The sequence below is a fragment of the Trichosurus vulpecula genome, chromosome 1 (genome assembly GCF_011100635.1).
Source record: "Trichosurus vulpecula isolate mTriVul1 chromosome 1, mTriVul1.pri, whole genome shotgun sequence".
Taxonomy (NCBI): Eukaryota; Metazoa; Chordata; class Mammalia; order Diprotodontia; family Phalangeridae; genus Trichosurus; species Trichosurus vulpecula.
In genome coordinates, this window is record NC_050573.1 from 236,480,733 (window position 1) to 236,501,858 (window position 21,126).

The following is a 21,126-nucleotide window of genomic DNA, read 5'->3' on the forward strand; positions in this document are numbered from 1 at the left end:
TTTAGCTACCACTGTCTGCTCACTGTATGTATTTCAGACTAAGTGCCTAAGCAGCTAATGCCTTGCTGGTGTTCCACATTCCCAAATCTCCTGCACCTTATGTGTGATTTGGGGAAGCAGTTGGGCTGTTGAGTCATTGGCAGAGCTCCTGTCTGATGAATATTTCAGTATCTCCAATATTACATTAATATCAGCAGTTCCCCCTCTACAGATATGTGCAAGCATGTGTGATAATTAGAAATTAAAATACTGCCAGATTTGCTTTGGAGAGAGTAACTTTGATAGCACAGCACCAACAAATGGATTTCGTCAGCCGTGAACAGATAAACACAGCTGTTTTCTTCACTCATGGGAAGGCTATGAAACTGTGAAAATGTGTGGTACTCTATCTGCTTGAAATACGACTTCAATTCTCACCCTGATTCTTCTTGACTCCACATAAATGAATCGTGTTTCACTGGTTTAAGTAAAAGATATACCAAGAGGTGGCATCATTAGAACATTATGATTGCTTTCTAGAATAATTAACATTCATAGATAAAAGAAATGTCAATAATAGACTTCTTTAATTTAGCCAAAATCCTCACTTGGTTTGGTGGGGAGAAGAAAGAGAGACAGATAGACTAATAGAGACATAGTTATGAAGAATCAAACACAGACAAATGGACACAGAGGAGACAGAGATAGAGACAGAGACTGACAAAGAAACAGAGAGAGCACTGAAAATCTCTTTAAACACACCCTAATCTTCAATATCCCTTCACGTCTCATGAACTACTTGAGTCAGGGAGAGTTTTCAAAATGTGATCACTACAGCTTCTGGGAAATAGTTCCCTTAGATAAGTCCCTGATTGAATATTGAAGATAAATCTGCATAATTACAGATGGTCTTTATAAAGGAGAAAGTCCATTAGGAGTTGTGACTCTCCTTTCAGCTCTATGTGAACAAGATATTAAATCCTTTCCTAATTTTATTCATTTTGCTCTCTCTATAAGTGTGTTATTAGGGTGGCTTTCACTGGAAGCTAGTGGCACTAAGTATACTTAGTTGCAGGGTAACCCTGGACAAGTCACTTAACCCCGCTGAGCCTCATCTATAAACAAGGGTAAAACAACACTTACCTCCCAAAGCTGTTAAGAGGATCAAATGAGATAGAAGGCTTTGCAAACCTTCAAGCACTAATTCAACGGCAGTTATATTTCTATATCCCAAGCCATTCGTATATGTACTAATATGCTGTGGATTGTGACACAGCATTAAAGAACCAGTCATTATTCAATGGTAAGTTGTCCTCCTCCTCCTTCTCTTTCTTTTTTTTCTTCAGTAGGATTATCTTTCCCTTATAAACTCTTTGTCCTTGTATCCTAAGAAATCTCTTGGAAACTGTTAGTTCCCAAGAGTGGAAAGAAAAGAAAAACTGCCCATCTTTTCTGGGGCTACTCTATTTCAGGTCTCATAGATTCTACTATAACCTCCTTGGAGATGACTCCCAGATTTATTTATTCAACCCTAGTCTCCTGAACTCCAGTTCTGGATCACCAGATGCATAACAAATATTTCCAACAATAACATTTCCAGTTCCCATAGGAATCTTTAACTCAATGCATCAAAAACAGAACTCATTATCATACCCCCAAAGTCATCCTCAAGCTCTTCCCACTCCCTGACCCCTCATATCCAGAACAGCTGCCAGGCCTTGCCAATTCTCTCTCTGCAGTATAGATCTGTAACAAATCCCTCTGGGCTCAATAGCCCAACTTGCATAGACACTAGAAGGTTGGGTCTCCAAAAGGTGGCTGCTACTACTCTCAGGGTTCTAGAGCTAGCCCTAGGTTAGTTATTTGCCTAAAACTAGATTACAAGCCCCCATCGATGTCTCTCCCTTTAACAATCAACCAGTAGGCTCAATTCATTCATTAGCAAAGGCATTTATTCAAATATCATAACAAGAAAAATCATTATAAAGAATTCTTCACCCCCTCAATGCCAGGGTCACACTATCACAATCAAACACAGAGTCAGTCCGTGGGTGAAGAGTGGGTATGAACTTGAAGTACACCAGTAGTGAGGCACATGTAAGGAGTGTACCTGGGCTTAGAAACTTATAACTCTGGAACCATAGTATCTAGTCTAGAATCTCAGTGTCCCCTCTCTCTGTCTCTGTCTATCTCTCTCTCTCTCAGTGTTTCTCTCTCGGTCTCTGTCCCTCTCTCTCTGTCTTTGTCTCTGTCTCTCTCTCTCTCATCTTCCTCATGGGGCATGGCATAGGTGATTGATGAATTATTCTGCTGCTCAGCTAGACTGGCCCCTCTCTGGGCTCAGTATCTTAGCCGAATGGGTAGGTCACTTAGGCTAACTCCTAGTAGTGCAGTAAGGTGTCTTGGATGGATGATTAGATGGTCAATCTGCTGTTTGGCTGGGTCAAGTAGGTCACTTGGAGGGTAGTTGCAGGGTAACTCTGGACAAGGCTCTGTTACAGGCACAGCTGGTTGATCAGCCCACTGGGTTCTTCTCAGACAGCATGTCTCTGTTGGATGATTTGTTTTGCTAGATTACCAGGTTCATTCTTTAATAGAGAGCTACATTCTTTTTCTACCTTCTGCCTATAGTTTGGCTGAGTAGTACTGTGCTCTCTTTAGTTGGAATGTTATAGTTGTCTTTTCAGCTAGAGTGTTATGGTGCTTTTACAGCAAGCATAATAGCCCTTAGCTTAAGATCAGTAGGAGCTGCTTCCTTTGGACTCCCTAAGAACCTCGGATCTGAAGTTGTTAATCATCTTTAGGCAAGAGATAGAAGAGGCCTTGCCTCTATAATCCTTCCTGGCTCAAAACTCCTTTCCTCAATAAAACCCAGGATCATTTCTAACTCAGTCAATTCAACCTTCCATACTCATTTGAGGGATCTTATGTAGATGATTAGCTAGGAACAAAGATATGAATGTCATGTGAGTCAAGTTAATTGTCTCACTGGCCTTTTCATATTCAAGCTGCAGGCTCTTTCTAGGGCAGGGAATATATATTTTTCATTTGTGTGCCTTCTACTTTACTTTTCCATATCTCTATCCTTTAAGTCTTCCAGACCTTCAGCTTTTCTTGGCAGTCTCATTGGGAAGGAAGGTATCTTTAGAGAAAATCTCCCTCTTACATATTATATCCATCTCATTTTCTCCACTCATATTTCAAGTCCATATAAACTATGAACTATGACTCTAGTTTTCAAATTGACCTTGCATCTAGTCTTTCTCCTCTCTAGCTCATTTCCTAAAAAGGTTTCAGGTCATTCCCCTGCTCTAGAAGCTCGCTAGAATATCCATTCCTGATTCTAGTTTACTGATGCTGAAATATGCTATCAAAGCATGGATGTGATTTTCTATGACAGAGAAGTGATGGATTTGGAGTACAGAAATACACACACATTCCTATATAGCCATTTAGGGAATTTGTTTTGTTTGACTATGCATATTTGTTATAAAGAGTTTTCCTTTTCTTTTTCCCCCATGGGGTGTGGAGATTTCTATTTATTTAAAAAATAAAATAGAGAGGTAAGGAGTGTTACAAATGTAGAATGTTGCATGCATTGTCAGATGAGGTAATTGTATTATTAGTTTTACTTAATTGTTTTACTTTGTTATAAGACATCTCTCATAGAGTGGGGGTAATCTGGAAATGTTTGTAATGTAAAAATAAAACATATCAATAAAACTTTAAAAATGAAAAAGAAACCAAGAAAAGCATCACTTCAGATTGAGAAAATATTAAATGATTGTACTATTTGGAGTAACCAGAGAGTAAGGTACCAAAGATCCAGTTGCTTTGATGGAAGATTACCAGCCCTATACACAAATGCACACACACACTCACACACATATACACATTATCTTTTGTTTTTAACTGATTTGGGTTCGACATAAGAGTTTAGTATATATTAACAAAAGATATTCAATTCATTTTAATTGTGAACTTGCTTGGAGATGAATAAATGTTATAAACATGTTACATACACTAAAGAAGAAATTGTCATGGTTCATAAGAAGTTAATGCTCGTGGAACCAGTGTTGAAAATAAATAGATGTGAGGTCTAAATCTATGTAAGAAATCAAACAGGATCACTTAACCCTCTTTGCTCTTAGTTCCCTCAGGTGTAAAATGAACTAGAGAAGGAAATGGCAAACCCCTCCAGCATTTTTGCCAAGAAAACCCGAAATGGGGTCGCATAGAGTTGGGCATGACTGAAACGACTCAACAACAACGGCTTCCTGACTCCAGGCATGAGCTCCATCCACTGTGCCTCCTAGCTGCCCCATCATATATGACTTATAAGGCTGTTATTTAAGGCATTGAAGATGCATCACAGCAGAGGTGGTGGCAGCAGAGGAAAAGGAACATGAGAAGAGCTGAAGACATGGCAGGGGGGCTGAAAAAGCTGATCTTTTGGCGCTCTGGCAGTTAGAAGCAGTCAACTGTTGGAAGGTTTCAGCTGAGTGATTCTTGATTGGTCAGAGAAAATTTACTTAAACGGCCAAGAGCTCCAGTAACGGTTATGGCCCTTCAGCGCCCCCTAGAATTGGAGAAAAGCAAAAGTTTCCATAACAGCTTTCTGCTGACACCTCTGGTTTGAGAAGGAAAAGCAAAGGGTGCTTTGCAGCTGCATTGTTACGGTGGCGACTAAGAGTCTTGTTGTTAATTGAGTTTCATTTTAATTGGACTGCACAGCATCTGACTGATTGAGTTAATAACTGGGATGTGGGCTTCCCACCTCTACAAAGGCATAGGGTGGGGGTGGGGCAGCGGGGAGGGCATCGAGTGTTTTCTCATATAGCTTCTTTTTGAGTCATACTCTTCTCTATAATTCTGTAACTTGCTTTTGATTGTTTTTTTCGTGGTTGTTTTTTTCTCTTTACGTTGTTGTACTCCTATGTATTGTTTTCTTGGCTCTGCTTACTTTACTCTGCTTCAGTTCACATAGATCTTTATGCATGCTCTTCTGTATTGATCATATTAATCATTTCTCACGCATAGTCATATTCAATTCTATTCGCATATCACAATTTGTTTAGCCATTCCCCATTTGATGGGCATTTAATTCTTTACTATCATAAAAAAAAAAGCGCTGCTACAAGTATTTGGATGTATATGGGAACTCTTTTTCTTATCAGTGGAATCCTGGGGATATAAATAAGCCTAGCAAAGGAGCCTCTTGGTTATAGGGTATGTGCATTTTAATTACTCTATCTGTATGATTCCAAACTACTTTCCAAAATGGTTATATTAATTCGTAGCTCCATTAATAATACACTAGTACAGAGATGTCAAATAGCTCATAATACTCCTTAATTAAAATATAATTGGAAAATATTTAATGAAATAAACAAAGAAAACATAATGTTAATTTGTGTTTTTTTAAGTCAATATGTGGCCTGCAGGGATGTATATCTACGGTTTAGTATACCCTTTCTATCTGAGTTTGACACCAACGGGATAGTGTGCCTATCTTCTCTTAGTCCCTCCAACATTTGTTATCTTTGCCAATTTATGGGGTATAAGGTGAAACCCTAGGGTTGTTTTCATTTGCATTTCTTTTATTATTAATGATTTGGAGCATTTTTACAATTCTTTTGAGAACTTTTTGCTTGTATGCTTTTACTACTTATGTATGGGGAAGTGCATATGTATTATATATATATATATATATATATATATATATATATATATATACATATATATACACACATATACATGCACACACACATAAGTATGTATGTAATAGATAGATATACATTGTTTCTATGTGTTGGATATCAACCCTTATCTGAGAAATTTGATACAAAGATTTCCCCCAGATTAATATATATATATGTTAATTGTTTCTATATCTTGAATATCAACTTTTGTCTGAGAAATAGATATGAAAAAATTTAATTCAGTTGATATATATGTTAAGTGTTTATATATTCCTGAGAAATTTGATACAAAAATGTTTTACTCAATATATATGTATGTTAATTGTTTATATATGTTGAATATTAACTTTTATCTGAGAAATTTGATACAAAGATTCCCTACCCCACCCCGCCTTTACTGTTTCCCTTCTTATCCTAGGTGCATTAATGTTGTCCGTACAGAAGTTTTTGGTTTCATATAATCAAAGTTATCTCTTTTGTCTTCTGTAATTGCCTCTATCCTTTGTTGGTTAAGAATATATATCTCCTACCCATAGCTTTGAAAGGTGTATGATCTGCTTCTAATTAATTTTTTATGCTATAATCTTTAATATTAAGGTCATATGTATTTAGAATTCATTATGTAGTATGGTGTAACATGTTGGTCTCAGTACATTTTCTGCCAGACTGCTTTCCAGTTTTTCCCAGCAATTATTATCAAATAGGGTGCTCTTTCCTAAATAATATATGTTTTCCAGTTCTTCAAACACTGGGGAATTAAGTTCCATTGTTTCTGATTCTCCATAGTCCAGACTGTTCCATTGATCTACCTCTTTATTATTTAACCAAGACCAGATAATTTTGATGACTGCTGTTTTACAATATAGTTGGTGGTCTAGAAATGCTATTCTCCTTTCATCCCTATCTCTTTTCATCATTTCCCTTGATATTCTAAATCTTTTATTATTTAATTGTGCTCCCTGAAGTGATTACTATTTTTATTGCATCATGATCCATAAAAGATGTTTATTATTTCTGCCATTTTTATTTTTTTTATTTTTATTTTTTTATTTTTTTTTTCAGTTTTGAACCTTTAATGAGGAAAAAAAAAAATATAACAGCGATGATACCACCCCCCAGGGCTCTGTGTGGTCTGGGGGCCGGAGGTGCCGGGATGATGGAACAGCTCGGCCTGGAGAAACAAAAGGGCAAGCAAGGTGGGAGGGGGCGTGGGTCCTGGGCCTAGGACGCGGCCTCTTCCTCACTCAGCAGCATGTTGGGGATCCCTCGGCTGATGGGGAACAGGCGTCCGGACTCCAGGCACTGCAGAGTGCCCTCGACCACCTCCACCTCTAGCAGCACGTGGTGCACCTTCCTCAGGAACTCTTCGTCCTTCTCGTAGCCCTCCGCCAGCTGTCGGGGCAGCTCAGACAGGTGGCCCAGGCTCTCGGCCGCTTCCACCAGTGCCGTCCACTCCATCTTGGGGATCATGCGCGTCACAAAGTCCGGGTTGAAGTCCATGGGGCTCACGCGGATCTCGGTGGCCTGGATGGGCAGAGGGAAGCCCCGGGGCCCCACCCCACGCACGTGGGAGCTCAGCAAGTTGTGGGTCAGCAGCTTCATCCTGGCCTCTTCTGCCATTTTTATAAAAGTTCCATGTAGATCTTAAAAACATGTATATTCTTTATCCCATATAGAAGATACTATCCCATTTAGAAGATATCTTTGATCTTTAGTCTCTTCAGTAATTTGTTCAATTCTGTACTTTCCTTTTGTTTATCTTTTTGCTAGATTTATCCAAAACTGAGAAAGGGACATTGAAATCTCTTGACATTAGGGTATTCCTGTCTGTTTTCTTATAATTTATTTTTCCTTATGAATGTGGATGCTAAGGTACTTGGAGCATATGAGTTTAATAGTGATATTGGCTTGTTGTATATGATACCTCTTAGTATAATATAGTTTGTTTTCTTGTTTGTCTCTTTATGCTGTGAATGTTTATTTTTGCTTTTGTCTGATAACATGACTGCAACTCCTGCTTTTTTGTATTCACCTGATGTGTAGTAATTTTTTTTTTCTAGTCCCTCATTTGTATGTTCTGCATGTCTTGGTTTTTTAGGTATATTTCTTGTAAGCAATAGATTGTGGAATTTCATGTTATTACGTAATCTATCACTTATTTTCATTTTATTGGATTGTTTAATCCATTTATATTTAAAGCTATCTGAGTTAAGTTTCAATTTTCTCCATTTTCTCCAAGATTTTTCCTCTTCTTCTGTAAAAACAATACTTTGTCTCTTCATTTATTTTAGCTTAATCTGTTTTAAGGTAATCCTATTCCCATTGGCTCTTTTCCCCTCACCCTCAAGTCTACCTCTTCTGTTTGTTATCCTTTCCTCTCAGTTTTTTAGAATTTTTTTAACTTATTAGTTTCGTCTTCTTTTTATTTAAATATTTCTTTCTTCTTCCCCCTCCCCAGTTAAGTAGTCAAGTAAAATTTCCCTTCTTTTCCTCTTCTTCAATATGTTTTGTTCACATTTTAACTTTCTGTGACCTATTCTAAAAAAAGGTTTTTTCCCTCTTTTCTCTTCTTTATCTTAACATTCTGCCTATTCTAAACTTTCATTTTTTTGATATGTAATCTTTATACCTAGTCCTTGTTTAATTTCTATATTCCCCATAGAATAACAGCTTCTAAGATACATTTTTGGGGTTCAATCTTCTAAATAGTTTACATGTTATCACCTTATAAATATTGTCCCTAGACCCCCTTTTCAGGTGCCTTACCCTTGAAAATACCAATTCCTTCCCATGAGAGAGAATATTGCCCCATTGTAGGGATTTTTCTATGTCCACGATTGTGCAGTTCATCATTAATCTTTGCTTTCCAAACTATGACCATTTTCCCCCCATTTGCCATGAAATCTCCCTGGATCCATGCCCTCCCACTCCGGCATCAGTTGTTCCCAGTAGCTCTGATTCAACTTCTCCTGAGGCAGGATGAATGGGCCTCTTTGAAAAAGCAGATCCCTACAATAGTGCTATAAGAAATGAGGAGTGGGTGGACTTCATAAGAACCTGGAGAGACTTATATGATCTGATGATAAGTGCAGAAAGCAGAAGCAGGAGAACATTGTACACAACCACAGACACATTGCTTCTGTGATGACTAACTTTGATAGACTTGACTCTTCTCAACAATGCAAGGTTCTAAGACAACTCCAAAAGGCTCATGATGGAAAAGGCTATCCACAACCAGAGAAAGAATTACAGAGTCTGAATGCAGACTGAGGCAAACTATTTGTTCTCTCTATTTTTTTTTTTTTACTTTATTTTACTTTTGGTTTTGTTTCATCTTCCTCATGGTTCATTTCATTGGTTTTAATTTGTCTTTACAACTTGATTATTGGGGAAATAAGTTTAAGGTGAAGGTATATGTAGAACTTATATCAGATTACATGCCGCCTTGTGGAGGAGTGAGGAGGGAGAGGAGAGGGAGGGGGAAAAAATTCGGAATTCAAAAACTTGTGGAACTGAGTGTTGTAAACTAAAAAATATTAACTAATTTTTTAAAAAAGAAAAGCAGTCCCTATAAATTGTATCCATTTTAAGGTCCCAATCTCTCATTTTTCTCTATGCTGCACTCTATTTTCTCTACCATATCCCCAGAAACTTCTTCATCTTGGAGGTACACTTCAACCCTGGAATCTACACATCAAAGATACCCTCCACCTCTGCAGCCTCTCCCTCTGATTGGATGGCTTCTCCCAGAAACTCCATTTAAGGAGGGCACCCAGGCCAATCTTGTTTCATTCCTCTTCAGGCTGCACTTTGGACTTTCTTTACTGTGCTCCATCAAGTCATTCCCTTCCACCACTTTTCAGCTTTGTTTTATGTATTATCTTCTCCTTTAGAACTTAAGCTCCTTGAGGACAAAAACTACTTTTCTTTTTGCTTGTATCTGTATTCACAGTGCTTAGCATAGTGTCTGGCACATAGTAAGCAATTAACAAATGCTTGTTTACTGATTGACTAAACAATGCCCTTTATAGGTTATCTCTAGTCCCTATCCCACTGCTAACGCAGGATTTCACCATTTCTTTTCAATCCATCCCTTTGCCATCTTGTTCATTTTTCTGTAGAATCTCTTTTCTGAGAGAGTATTGTTAACTTTTTGTTTAATTAGGGTATATCATATGTCTCCACCTTTACTTCATTTCCTCATTCCTTTTAAGTGCTTTTCTGTTCTATAATTGGTGCCACAAAAATGTTGATTCATCTGTAGGTGGAATGCCATGAGGTTTAGACCTGTTTCTCCACCATCACTCCTATTTGCCTTCTGCTTTCACCCTTGTCTCCCTGTGTACTTTTAGAAAGAAGTCTCTTAATGGTCTCTATGATGCTTTTTTGTTGTTGTCTTTGGTTGCTGAATTTGTTTACCCTTCTTGCATTTCTATTGTCTGGAGTGTTTGAAAACAATTTGTTTAAGTCTGGCTATTTTTCTAGGAATACCATGAACACTACTTTTGTATTGAATACTCATCTTTTTCTTTAATTGTTAGGCTCAGATGTGCATTGTACATCACATTGAGTTTAATCTGGAGCTCCTTTGCTCTTTGGAACACATCCTTCCATTCCTTCCTGCTGTTACTAGTGGATGCAGAATAGTCTTGTGTTATTAGAATTTCCTTTCCTTTATATTTTAAGGTCTTTCTCCTGCTCTTTTACAGAATTTGTTGTCACTGAGAATATTTGTCTAAACCACGATGTGCATTGAAATATGCAACAAAGGGTTGTTGTTGTTTTTCTGGATGTGATCTGTGGTTTCTTTCAATTTGTACTTTGTTTTCTATGTTCAGAAGTTCTGGGCAGTTTTCTTATTTTATATCTTTTTTTTTTTGAGATTCTTTTTTTTTATTTAAATTTACTTATTTAAACATATTTGGTTTTCAGCATTGATTTTCACAACAGTTTGAATTACAAATTTTCTCCCCATTTCTACCCTCCCCCCCACTCCAAAATGGCATATATTCTGGTTGCCCTGTTCCCCAGTCAGCCCTCCCCTCTATCACCCCCCTCCCCTCTCATCCCCTTTTCCCTTCCTTTCTTGTAGGGCAAGATAAATTTCTACGCACCATTGCCTGTGTATCTTATTTTTTAGTTGCATGCAAAAACTTTTTTTTGTTGTTTTTGAACATCTGTTTTTAAAACTTTGAGTTCCAAATTCTCTCCCCTCTTCCCTTCCCACCCACCATCCCTAAGAAGTCAAGCACTTCAACCTAGGCCACGCATGTATCATTATGTATAACCCTTCCACAATACTCATGTTGTGAAAGGCTAACTACATTTTGCTCCTTCCCAACCCATCCCGCTTTATTGAATTTTCTCCCTTGACCCTGTCCCCTTTCCAAAGTGTTTGTTTTGATTACCTCCACCCCCATCTGCCCTCCCCTCCATCATCCCCCCTGCCTTTTATTTTTTTTTTATCTTCCTCCCTCTTCTTTCCTGTGGGGTAAGATACCCAACTGAGTATGTATGGTATTCCCTCCTCAGGCCAAATCTGATGACAGCAAGGTTCACTCATTCCCCCCTCACCTGCCCTCTCCCCTCCTCCCACAGAACTGCTTCCTCTTGCCACCTTTATGCGAGATAATCCACCCCATTCTATCTCTCCCTATCTCCCTCTCTCAGTATGTTGCTCTCTCATCCCTTAATTTCATTTTATTTCTTTTAGCTATCTTCCCTTCATCTTCAACTCATCCTGTGTCTGCTCTCTCTCTTTTACATATATATATGTATATATATATATAAACACACACACATATATATACATACATACACATGCATACATATACACATAGATACATACATACAGACACATTCACTTATATATATATACATAAACATATATATATGCATATTCCCTTCAACTACCCTAATACTGAGGTCTCATGAATCATACACATCATCTTTCCATGTAGGAATGTAAACAAAACAGTTCAACTTTAGTAAGTCCCTTGCAATTTCCGTTTCTTGATTACCTTTTCATGCTTCTCTTGATTCTTGTGTTTGAAAGTCAAATTTTCTATTCAGTTCTGGTCTTTTCACTGAGAAAGCTTGAAAGTCCTCTATTTTATTGAAATTCCATATTTTGCCTTGGAACATGATATTCAGTTTTGCTGGGTAGGTGATTCTAGGTTTTAATCCTAGCTCCATTGACCTCTGGAATATCACATTCCAAGCCCTTCGATCTCTTAATGTAGAAGCTGCCAGATCTTGGGTTATTCTGATTGGGTTTCCACAATACTCAAATTGTTTCTTTCTGGCTGCTTGCAGTATTTTCTCCTTGATCTGGGAGCTCTGGAATTTGGCAACAATATTCCTAGGAGATTTCTTTTTGGGATCTATTTGAGGAGGTGATCGATGGATTCTTTCAATTTCTATTTTGCCCTGTGGCTCTAGAATATCAGGGCAGTTCTCCTTGATAATTTCTTGAAAGATGGTATCTAGGCTCTTTTTTTGATCATGGCTTTCAGGTAGTCCAATAATTTTTAAATGATCTCTCCTGGATCTATTTTCCAGGTCAGTGGTTTTTCCAAGGAGATATTTCACATTGTCTTCCATTTTTTCGTTCCTTTGGTTCTGTTTTATAATATCCTGATTTCTCATAAAGTCACTAGCTTCCACTTGCTCCAATCTAATTTTTTTTTTGATATGATATCACAATTTTACTAAATGCCTCCAACCTTACCCCATGTTAAATATATAACACATTAAAGCTGGAATGTGACTTCATATGTCATGTCAGCTATGCATTCCCATGGTATTATCCTTCCCAGGGAGGCCAAGCACAACTCAGTAGGTATTTATTAAGTTCTTACTATGTGCCAGGCACTCCAGAAATATCAGTTAAAGAGTACTGAAAAGGATGTCAAAGAGAATTGTTTGCTGCTGTGAGGACAAAGCAGACCCCCCCCCTCTGCAACTGCTCCAATGTCAACAACTATTAATGTCCATCACCAAATTCACTGTTTAAAGTAAGGACAAGAAATTTCTGAAATCCTTTGATGGGGTCTTTTGGCTTTCTTCACTATTAAGCATCATTTTCAGCTGAGATAAATGATGCTTCATTTTGCTGAGACTCTTTGAGGAGGAACCGGATGTTGACTGTCCAGATGTAGGTGTTCTGAAAATCAATGCTGGACTATTGTCTTTGGAACCAGATTTATTACTACTGAAGGATTTCTTCTTTTTCTTTGTAGATCCTGAAGCTTTTATATCCGGTGTCTTCATGCCAGGTTTGATCTTGGGGGTGCTAAGATTATTTTTCATTTCTGCCAGGTAGCGTCTGCTTTCACCATTATACCTCACTGTTTTGTTGCATGCTTTGCAGGTAACCAACAGAATACTTTTGGACTCCCAGTACTTTTTAAGAATCTTTGTTTCTTAAAAGTGAGTCTACAATTTTTTGATTCCCGATTAAGAAGTTTCTTTACTTTTGGTGTTAGTTTTGGCTTGGGCTTGAGGCGAACTCTGTATTTATCCAGCACCAGGAACTGGTAGCAATATGGACATTGGCCTTCTGAAACAGACTTTTCATCCTGTGAGGCAGTGTACTCCCAGAGAAGATACCGGGCCTGGCCCGGGCAGGCTTCCATAAGCTTCTCAGCAGCCATTCTGAGGAAATGCTTATTCTTCATTACTGCCGTCGCCTCCGCCGCCTCCACGGACAAGCGCAAAACAAACTCCACGCCGGCCAGAGAGTGAAAGGAAATCAAATCACCCTCTACGCACTCTCCAATCTAATTTTTAAAGTAGTATTTTCTTCAGTGGTCTTTTGGACCTCCTTTTCCATTTGGCTAATTCTGCCTTTCAAGGCATTCTTCTCCTCATTGGCTTTTTGGAGCTCTTTTGCCATTTGAGTTAGTCTGTTTTTTAAGGTGTTGTTTTCTTCAGTGTATTTTTCAGTATTTTTTTGGGTCTCCTTTAGCAAGTCATTGACTTGTTTTTCATGGTTTTCTTGCATCCTTCTCATTTCTCTTCCCAATTTTTCCTCTACTTCTCTAACTTGCTTTTCCAACTCCTTTTTGAGCTCTTCCATGGCCTGGGACCAGTTCCTGTTTTTCTTGGAGGTTTCTGTTGTAGGCTCTTTGACTTTATTAATTTCTTCTGTCTGTATGTTTTGGTCTTCTTTGTCACCAAAGAAAGAATCCAAAGTCTGAGACTGAACCTGGGTGCGTTTTCGCTGCCTGGCCATATTCCCAACCAACTAACTTGACCCTTGAGTTTTTCAGTGGGGTATGACTGCTTGTAGATTACAGAGTTCTATGTTCCACGTTTGAGGGGGAGGTGCCAGCTCTGCCACACCAGCACTGCTCCTTCCCCAAGAACCCCAACCCAAACTGGGCTTAGATCTTCGGCAGGCTGTGCACTCCTGCTCTGATCCGCCACTTAATTCCTCCCATCAGGTGGGCCTGGAGCCAGAAGTAACAACAGCTGTAGCTGCCCCACCTCCGCTGCCCCCGGGGCTGGAAGCCAAACCGAGAACTCTTTCCACTCCCGCAGCTTTTCCCACTAACCTTCTCCGCAGTCTTTGGTGTTTGTGGGTTGAGAAGTCTCGTAACTACCGCAGCTCACTCAATCAGGGCGCTAGGGCCCCCTCTGCCCGGCTTCTGGTCTGGATGGTCCACGCCGCTCAGGCTGGGCTCTGCTCCACTCCGTTCCCAGCTCCCAGCTCCCAGCTCTGAGCTCCGTGTGGGATAGACCTCACCCAGAGACCATCCAGGCTGTCCTGGGCTGGAGCCCTGCTTCCCTCTGCTGTTTTGTGGGTTCTGCCATTCTAGAATTGGTTCAGAGCCATTTTTTATAAGTTTTTGGAGGGTCTCCGTAGGGAGCTCACATTATTCCCTGCTTACCAGCTGCCATCTTGGCTCCGCCCCCCCTTATTTTATATCTTACCAGGTTTTTTGACTTATGTTCTTCTGGGAGACCTAAAAGCTTTATGTTGTCTCCAATGCAACCTGCCTTTGTTTTGCTTGTATGGAGATCATGGAGGGTTTGGGGGCATTAATATTTTTTGTTTTTCTTATTCCTAATTGTTTTACACTTCTGTGTATTTTCATTTTCAATCAGTTATTTTACTTTTTGTTTCTTTGATGATACTTGCCACTGTGGATTCAAGTTTTTTCTGTTTTGACAATGATTTTTGCTCTGCAGACCATAAATTCAGCTTTTGCAATATTTATTTCTCTTTTTAAACTACTTAGGAACATCCTTCTGCCTTTCTGTGCTCTTTTGGGAATCCTTAGAGTCCTTTGCCTCATCCATTACTGATTAATTTTCATTTATCTTGAAATGTTTATTTATAGATGTCTGTATTCTTTTAGCTGAGCTGGAGGGCACATTCTCTTTTGTTATTAATATCTTCCCTGTTGATTTATCTGCTTATGATTAAGGTCTTTGATTGAATTTTCTTCCTTTTGAGATTTTTGCTAATTTTATTCCACTCATATTCCCCTATTACTTACTTTCTGATTCCTTCTCCTTTGATTGTTTTTTCTCTTGAGGGTTGACCTCAAAGCTGTCTCCATGTCTTTCCATCCTGGGCATTTCTTGTTTCACTGTCCTTAGTCTTTTCCCCAAGTGACTTTTGGAGGGGACAGAACAGGCTCTAGTTGGACGCTGGGCTCTTTCTCTCAGAATTAATGGAGTACCACACAACCATATAACATGTATCTTGCCTCAGTTTCCTCTATATCTCAGTTGACTGGCTGAGTTCAGTTGCAGCAGAGTTCTGCCTCACTGCTATCCCAGCCAGAGCAAGCTAGTTTTCCTCAGCATGGGAGTGGGTGGGTAGAGTTGAATTCCATTGCAAGCTCATGGATTGGTTAGTGTATCCCTGCCCATTTGGTGGGTAGTGGGGGAAGGGGTGCTGAGTGAATACTTTAGGCATTAAGGATTAGCTTTCATTGCTTTTAGCTCATTAGGACCCTGAAAGAGTTTGAATGTAAGCATGAGGTAGTGATGGTCTGTCCCTGGGAATTTAGAATTGTTAGTGTGAGAGTAGATTAAAGTGAGTGAACCAAAACCAAAGAGAAATGGGGTATCTACCAGGCCTAAATGAGAGATTGAATCACTGGTTGCATATGCATTAAGACCCTACTGCAGTACCATAACATGGAGCATTGTAATAAATCAGTGGACACATTACTGCTATCACATATGCATTTAAAAACATTATTCTGAGATTCAACTCAAGCATCACCTTCTGTATCACAGGTTCTTAACCTGAATCTGAACTATGAGTTTGTTTCTTTAAAAAAAATGCTACCTGCATTTTAATAAAATTGGTTTCCTTCATAATCCAATTTATTTTATCTTAGGCATTTAAAAACATTATACAAAGAAGGGGCTCCTTGGCTTCACCAAACTGCCAAAGGTGCCAGGAAGACAAAAAAAGATTAAGAACCACTCCTCTAGAGGAACTTAAAATGAATGAATAGCTCTGGAAGGGTATAGAAGCTATTGCCTCACCCCAGCTTGGCTCCCTGGAATCAGGGCACCTCGCTGGGCAGCAGGGCACCTCCCAGGGTTTCTCAGACAAAAAGAATTTCTGTTATTTGTCCAGGTGCTAAGATTCTGATGCAGAGTGCAAATGTGGTATGAGATACTTCAATAACTGATTCATCTGCTGGAAGTCTTATTCACTAAAAGTTGCACATTTGGCTAAATCCTTGCCTTGCCTAGCTGACAGAACTCCAATTAGGAGTGGTTGACTGCCTAATGATAGTGACAATTCATTTATTTAATGCTCTAATGTTTTTCAAGGCATTTTTTCCTCAGGAAAACCCTGTGTAGTAGGAAGTACAAGTATTACTGTCCCCATTTTATAGAAAAGAGATGTTTTTAATGCTACTTTTTGCAAAAGCACATTATAAATGCCAGAAAAACACACTGTCTGTGGCGTAAAGATATTTATTTTGTGATGAGTAAAGTCATATGTGTTGCAGTGAAGGATCAAAGCCTTCAGTAGGGGGTGGGGTGTGTGTGGAATGTTGACATATTTCAAGGAGGAGGAGACATACATTTTGCAAGCCTTGCCTTGTCCGACCTCTATTTGCTGACCATCTCATCTCTCATCAGGTACAGAAAGTGACGAGGGGGACTGCTACACTGGACACGATTTTGACAAACAAGAAGGAACTAGTTGGTGAAATATAAACAACCGGAACACTGGGAGAAAGAGACCAGGTCTATACAGAGGAGGTGAGCGTGGGCAAGCTCAGACAGAGACCCTATATTTTACTGTAGCCCAGAGTTTCTACATACAGCCATCCCAGATTCCACCAAAAACAGATGTTTTGGAAGAGATTTGCTGGAAAAGCTGCTTGTGAACACTTCTGGGATTGTTCATAGAGAGTTTTGGGAGAGAGATGTCCAAAGGCGTGGGAGGAACCAGGGTCTGAGTGTTTGAGGCACATCTTCCATCTTTGGACAAGTGAGAAAAGGCTAGGATCCAGGCCCGTAACCTACCTACCAGCTCTTTAATTCAGAGAGACTAGCTGATTATTTCTAATGGGTAGGCCATGGCAGGGGCTTTTGAGGACCATGAAGCAGTTATGGTGCTAAATGGACTTGATTCCAACTGCCCCCTCAGCCCCATTCTCTTTCCCTGCCCACTCCAGGCCATAGAGGAAGCTATTGGGTTAACTGCCCTCTCTATACACTCCCCTCACACACTGACCTCACCCCCAAGCATCTAAGCAAGAAAGCCCATTTCCTGCCCTTGCAGTCAGAAGTGTTTAGCACTGGCTGTGGCATTTCCAATGTGCTGTGCTAGCCTGACCCTCCTGTTTCTCTCCCACCCTTCCTCCTCTCTGTCTGTCCCTTCTTTGATATTAGATACCTCCTGTTAGGAAAAAAAGAAAGAAAGAATTAGCGCCTTTGCTTTTGTGTTTTTATTTAAGGCAGAGAGGAGAGCAGAAAGTGAGTTTGGAATACCAGCTGTAGATTTATCCAGTCCCCCACCCTCAAAGGCAGGCACCTAGGCACCTTAGTGAGAAAGCAGCTGAACAATGGCCTCTCCCTAGCAACTGCCAAACCCAGTAGTGCTGCCTACATTTTCTAAGGCAGTCCAAGTTGGTAAGCAATGATAAATAAAGAACAAAGAGCATGCTCTACAAGCTGAAGCTTCCCCCCCCCCCCACATCAGCCATTCTTCAACTTTTTGCTCTTAGGATTTCTTTGCATTCTTAAAAACTACAAAGAATATTAAAGGGGTTAGAGCTATCAATATTTGCCATATAAGGAATTAAAATGGATACATTTTAAAAATATTTATTGATTCACAAAATAACCATAATAAATTCATTATATGTTAACATAAATAACATTTTCATTTAAAATAGCTATTTTCCAAAACATACAAAAAAATTTAGTGAGAAGAGTGGAATTCATTGTTTTTATGTCTGCAAATCTCTTTAATGTCTGCCTTAATAGAAGACAAATGGATTCTCATATCTGCTTATGCATTCAATCTGTTGTGATGCGTTGTTTTGGCTGAGGTGTATGAAGAAAATCCAGCTTCATACGGAAATGTATTTGGAAAAGAGAGGAGTATTTTAATAAGCAAATAATATCTTAGTAATATTATAAAAATAGTTTTGACCTCTGGTGACCTCTAAAAGGGTCTCAGGAACCCCTCCCCAGGTCCATAAACCACTCTTTTATAACTGCCACCCAAGAGCATACATATTACAAATATGCATATACTAAATATATATATGTGTGTTAAAGATACAACATATATGTCATATTTACATATACATATAAGATATACAATATTGTATGTGTAAAACATGTGTGTGTGTTAGCAAGCCCAAAAGTCAAGGACAGAAGGGGGATGGAAGAAAGGAATTGTCTCATGGTAGGTTCACTTGGATTCCTCTATCCCTGCCCTGAAGCCTGTGCTACACGAAGGCACCTCACCTACCACATGGGCCATACATTCACAAAATTCTATACAGTTGTCCAACAAATGCTACATTCAGAAGGTAAATTTGGAGAAATTTAGAGAAAAGATAAAGATGACTCCATGGCCTGAGAGTCTAAAAGGGAAGATCATTCAAGAGGGAGAGAAGGCTCTCAACAACAACAAAAGATTTTTAAGAACTTCTGTTAATTTTCAATAAGTTTAATGCCATTTGTTCTTATGTCATTTAAATATAGATATATACATACATATACATATATATATCTAAACATACACACATATGTATGTTTATATGTGTGTGTATGTATGTATGTATACACACACACAGAGTATATATATCATACACCTCCTCCTACCACCATAAAATGATGTTTCCCTTGTTACAGGGGAAAAGAGTTGGGCAAAACCAATTGATATAGTGATCATATCTGTGAGAATACACAATATTCTATGCCTGTAGTCCCTCAGCTATCTACCAAAAAGAGAGAGGTGTTCCTCATCTCTTCTCCAGGACCAAGATGGGTCATGACTCTGATTCATCATTGAGTTTCATGTTAATACTCTTTTTTAAAAATATTGCTGTCATTAATGATAGCCTCCTGGTTCTGCTTACTTCCTTATCCATCAGTTTATATAAGTCTTCCCATGTTTCTCTAAATTCCTTATATGTTTCATTTCTTACGATGCAATAGTATTTCATTACATTAATATTCCACAATTTGTTTAGCTACTTCCCAATAGATGAATATCTGCTTTGTCTCTAGTTTTTTGCTACTACAGAAAGTGCTGGTGTGAATATTTTGATATTTGTGGCGCCTTTCTTTTTGTCTTAGACTTCTCTACCCAGGAATAAACTCTCTGGGTCAAAGGGGGTATGACTAATTCTGAATTGTTTTCCAGGATAGTTGGAACAATTCATAGTGGCATATCAGTGTTCCTGTTTTCTTGAAGCCCCAACAATTAAATTCTTATCATATAATCAGAAATGATCCAGGTGAGCAAGAAAAGGGGGAGGGATTTGGAAACTAATGAGCTAAGACTGGAAATAGAACCATTCAATAGATAGGAGCAAAGGCACCTAATCAAGGAAGAACTGACTTCTTCCAGTTAGGATGAGGACTAAGGAAAGCCAATTAGATATGGTGGTGATGAAGAGGTCACTGCAGATAAGTAAGTCTGCCGGATAAAGCTTGCCTGAGACTGGACAAAGGAGGAGCCAAATAGGAGGCTGGAAATAGGCCAGGGGTGAGGAACCTGCAGCCACATGTGGCTTTCTAGGTCCTCAAGTGCAACCCTTTGACTGAATCCAAACTTAACAGAACAAATCTCCTTAACAAAAGGATTTGTTCTGTAAAAATTGTACTCAGTCAAAAAGCCACCCTCAAGGACCTAGAAGACCACATGTGGCCTTGAGGCCACATTTCCCATCCCTACAATAGGCTCTCCAGCCAATGGGCTTCATGCCCTTCATATTTCCCATATCCCTTACGTCCTGTCCCCCTCCACCCCATGTAGCTTGCAGAGAGAAGCATCATCCTATTGGAGGGTCCCACTACCCTCGAACAGCTATTTCCCAAACTACAATGGAAGGAAAGAGGAGCTATTCGGAAATACAGGTTGAAGTTGTTTTCTCTTGCTTTCCTTTTCATATTTTTTTGAATAAAAGTTTTATTGTTTAGGGAATTGAGGGAAGGAGAAAAGGAGAGAGACACACACATAGATAGTAAGATTATTAGTAACATTTGAGAGAGCAGTTTCAATAGTGAAGTAGGGTCAGAACTCAGTTAAAGCTAAAAATAAATGGGAGGTAAAGAAGTGTAGGCAGTGATGGTGGGTATATGGCTAGGAAAGAGAGACGATTTAAAAGATAAGAGTGCAACAGGATTTGTAGTCTCCATAACAGAAGGAGGTGCTGAGGACAGGAACTCTCTTAAATTAGGAAAGCAGCAGAGCCCCACGCTTTCAGCAAGCTTTTGTGAAGCTAGAGGTCAGCCGGATGATCATCTCAGTGAGGGGAAGTCACTAGCCTGGTACTCCATACATCACTAGCTCTGTGACTCAGAACGAATTTTGCTTCTTTCCAAACTGGGGGATCTTTGGAGGTTTTGTGATGGCAAAACCAGGGCAGGGAAACACTTTTCCTTGGCAAGTTTTGGCCTCCCCTGGCCAGAAGACAAGTGGGCAGACAAGCTAGCTACACCTGGGACCCCTGCTGAGAGGGCTAACGAAGGCGTAGCAATAAAGAAGGTCTGCTGACATCTCCTGGGACCAAGTTGGAACTGCAGGAGAAGGGGAGATGATAGTGAGAATAGCTAAAATTCAGATAGGGCTTTAGGGTTTGCTAAGTACCACCTTACGACTATCATCTCACTTGAGCCTCATAACAACCCTATGAAGTAGGTGCAATTATCATCATTCCCATTTTACGGATGGGAAAACTGAGGTGAAGGGACCAGCCCAGGCTCACATAGCTAG

General features: G+C 39.4%; 2 protein-coding genes across 2 annotated transcripts; both read right to left on the reverse strand.

Moving 5' to 3' along the window:
- Positions 1–6,878: 6,878 nt before the first annotated feature.
- Positions 6,879–7,301, reverse strand: LOC118834512 (multifunctional methyltransferase subunit TRM112-like protein). The gene has a single exon (XM_036741956.1). It carries the CDS (start codon positions 7,299–7,301, stop codon positions 6,903–6,905), a length of 399 nt encoding a protein of 132 aa, XP_036597851.1. The 3' UTR covers positions 6,879–6,902.
- Positions 7,302–12,399: 5,098 nt separating this feature from the next.
- Positions 12,400–13,373, reverse strand: LOC118833510 (UPF0711 protein C18orf21 homolog). The gene is given in 2 exon segments (XM_036740871.1): positions 12,400–13,102; positions 13,105–13,373. Coding segments are annotated over 2 exon segments (666 nt in total). The 5' UTR covers positions 13,361–13,373; the 3' UTR covers positions 12,400–12,692.
- Positions 13,374–21,126: the final 7,753 nt, after the last annotated feature.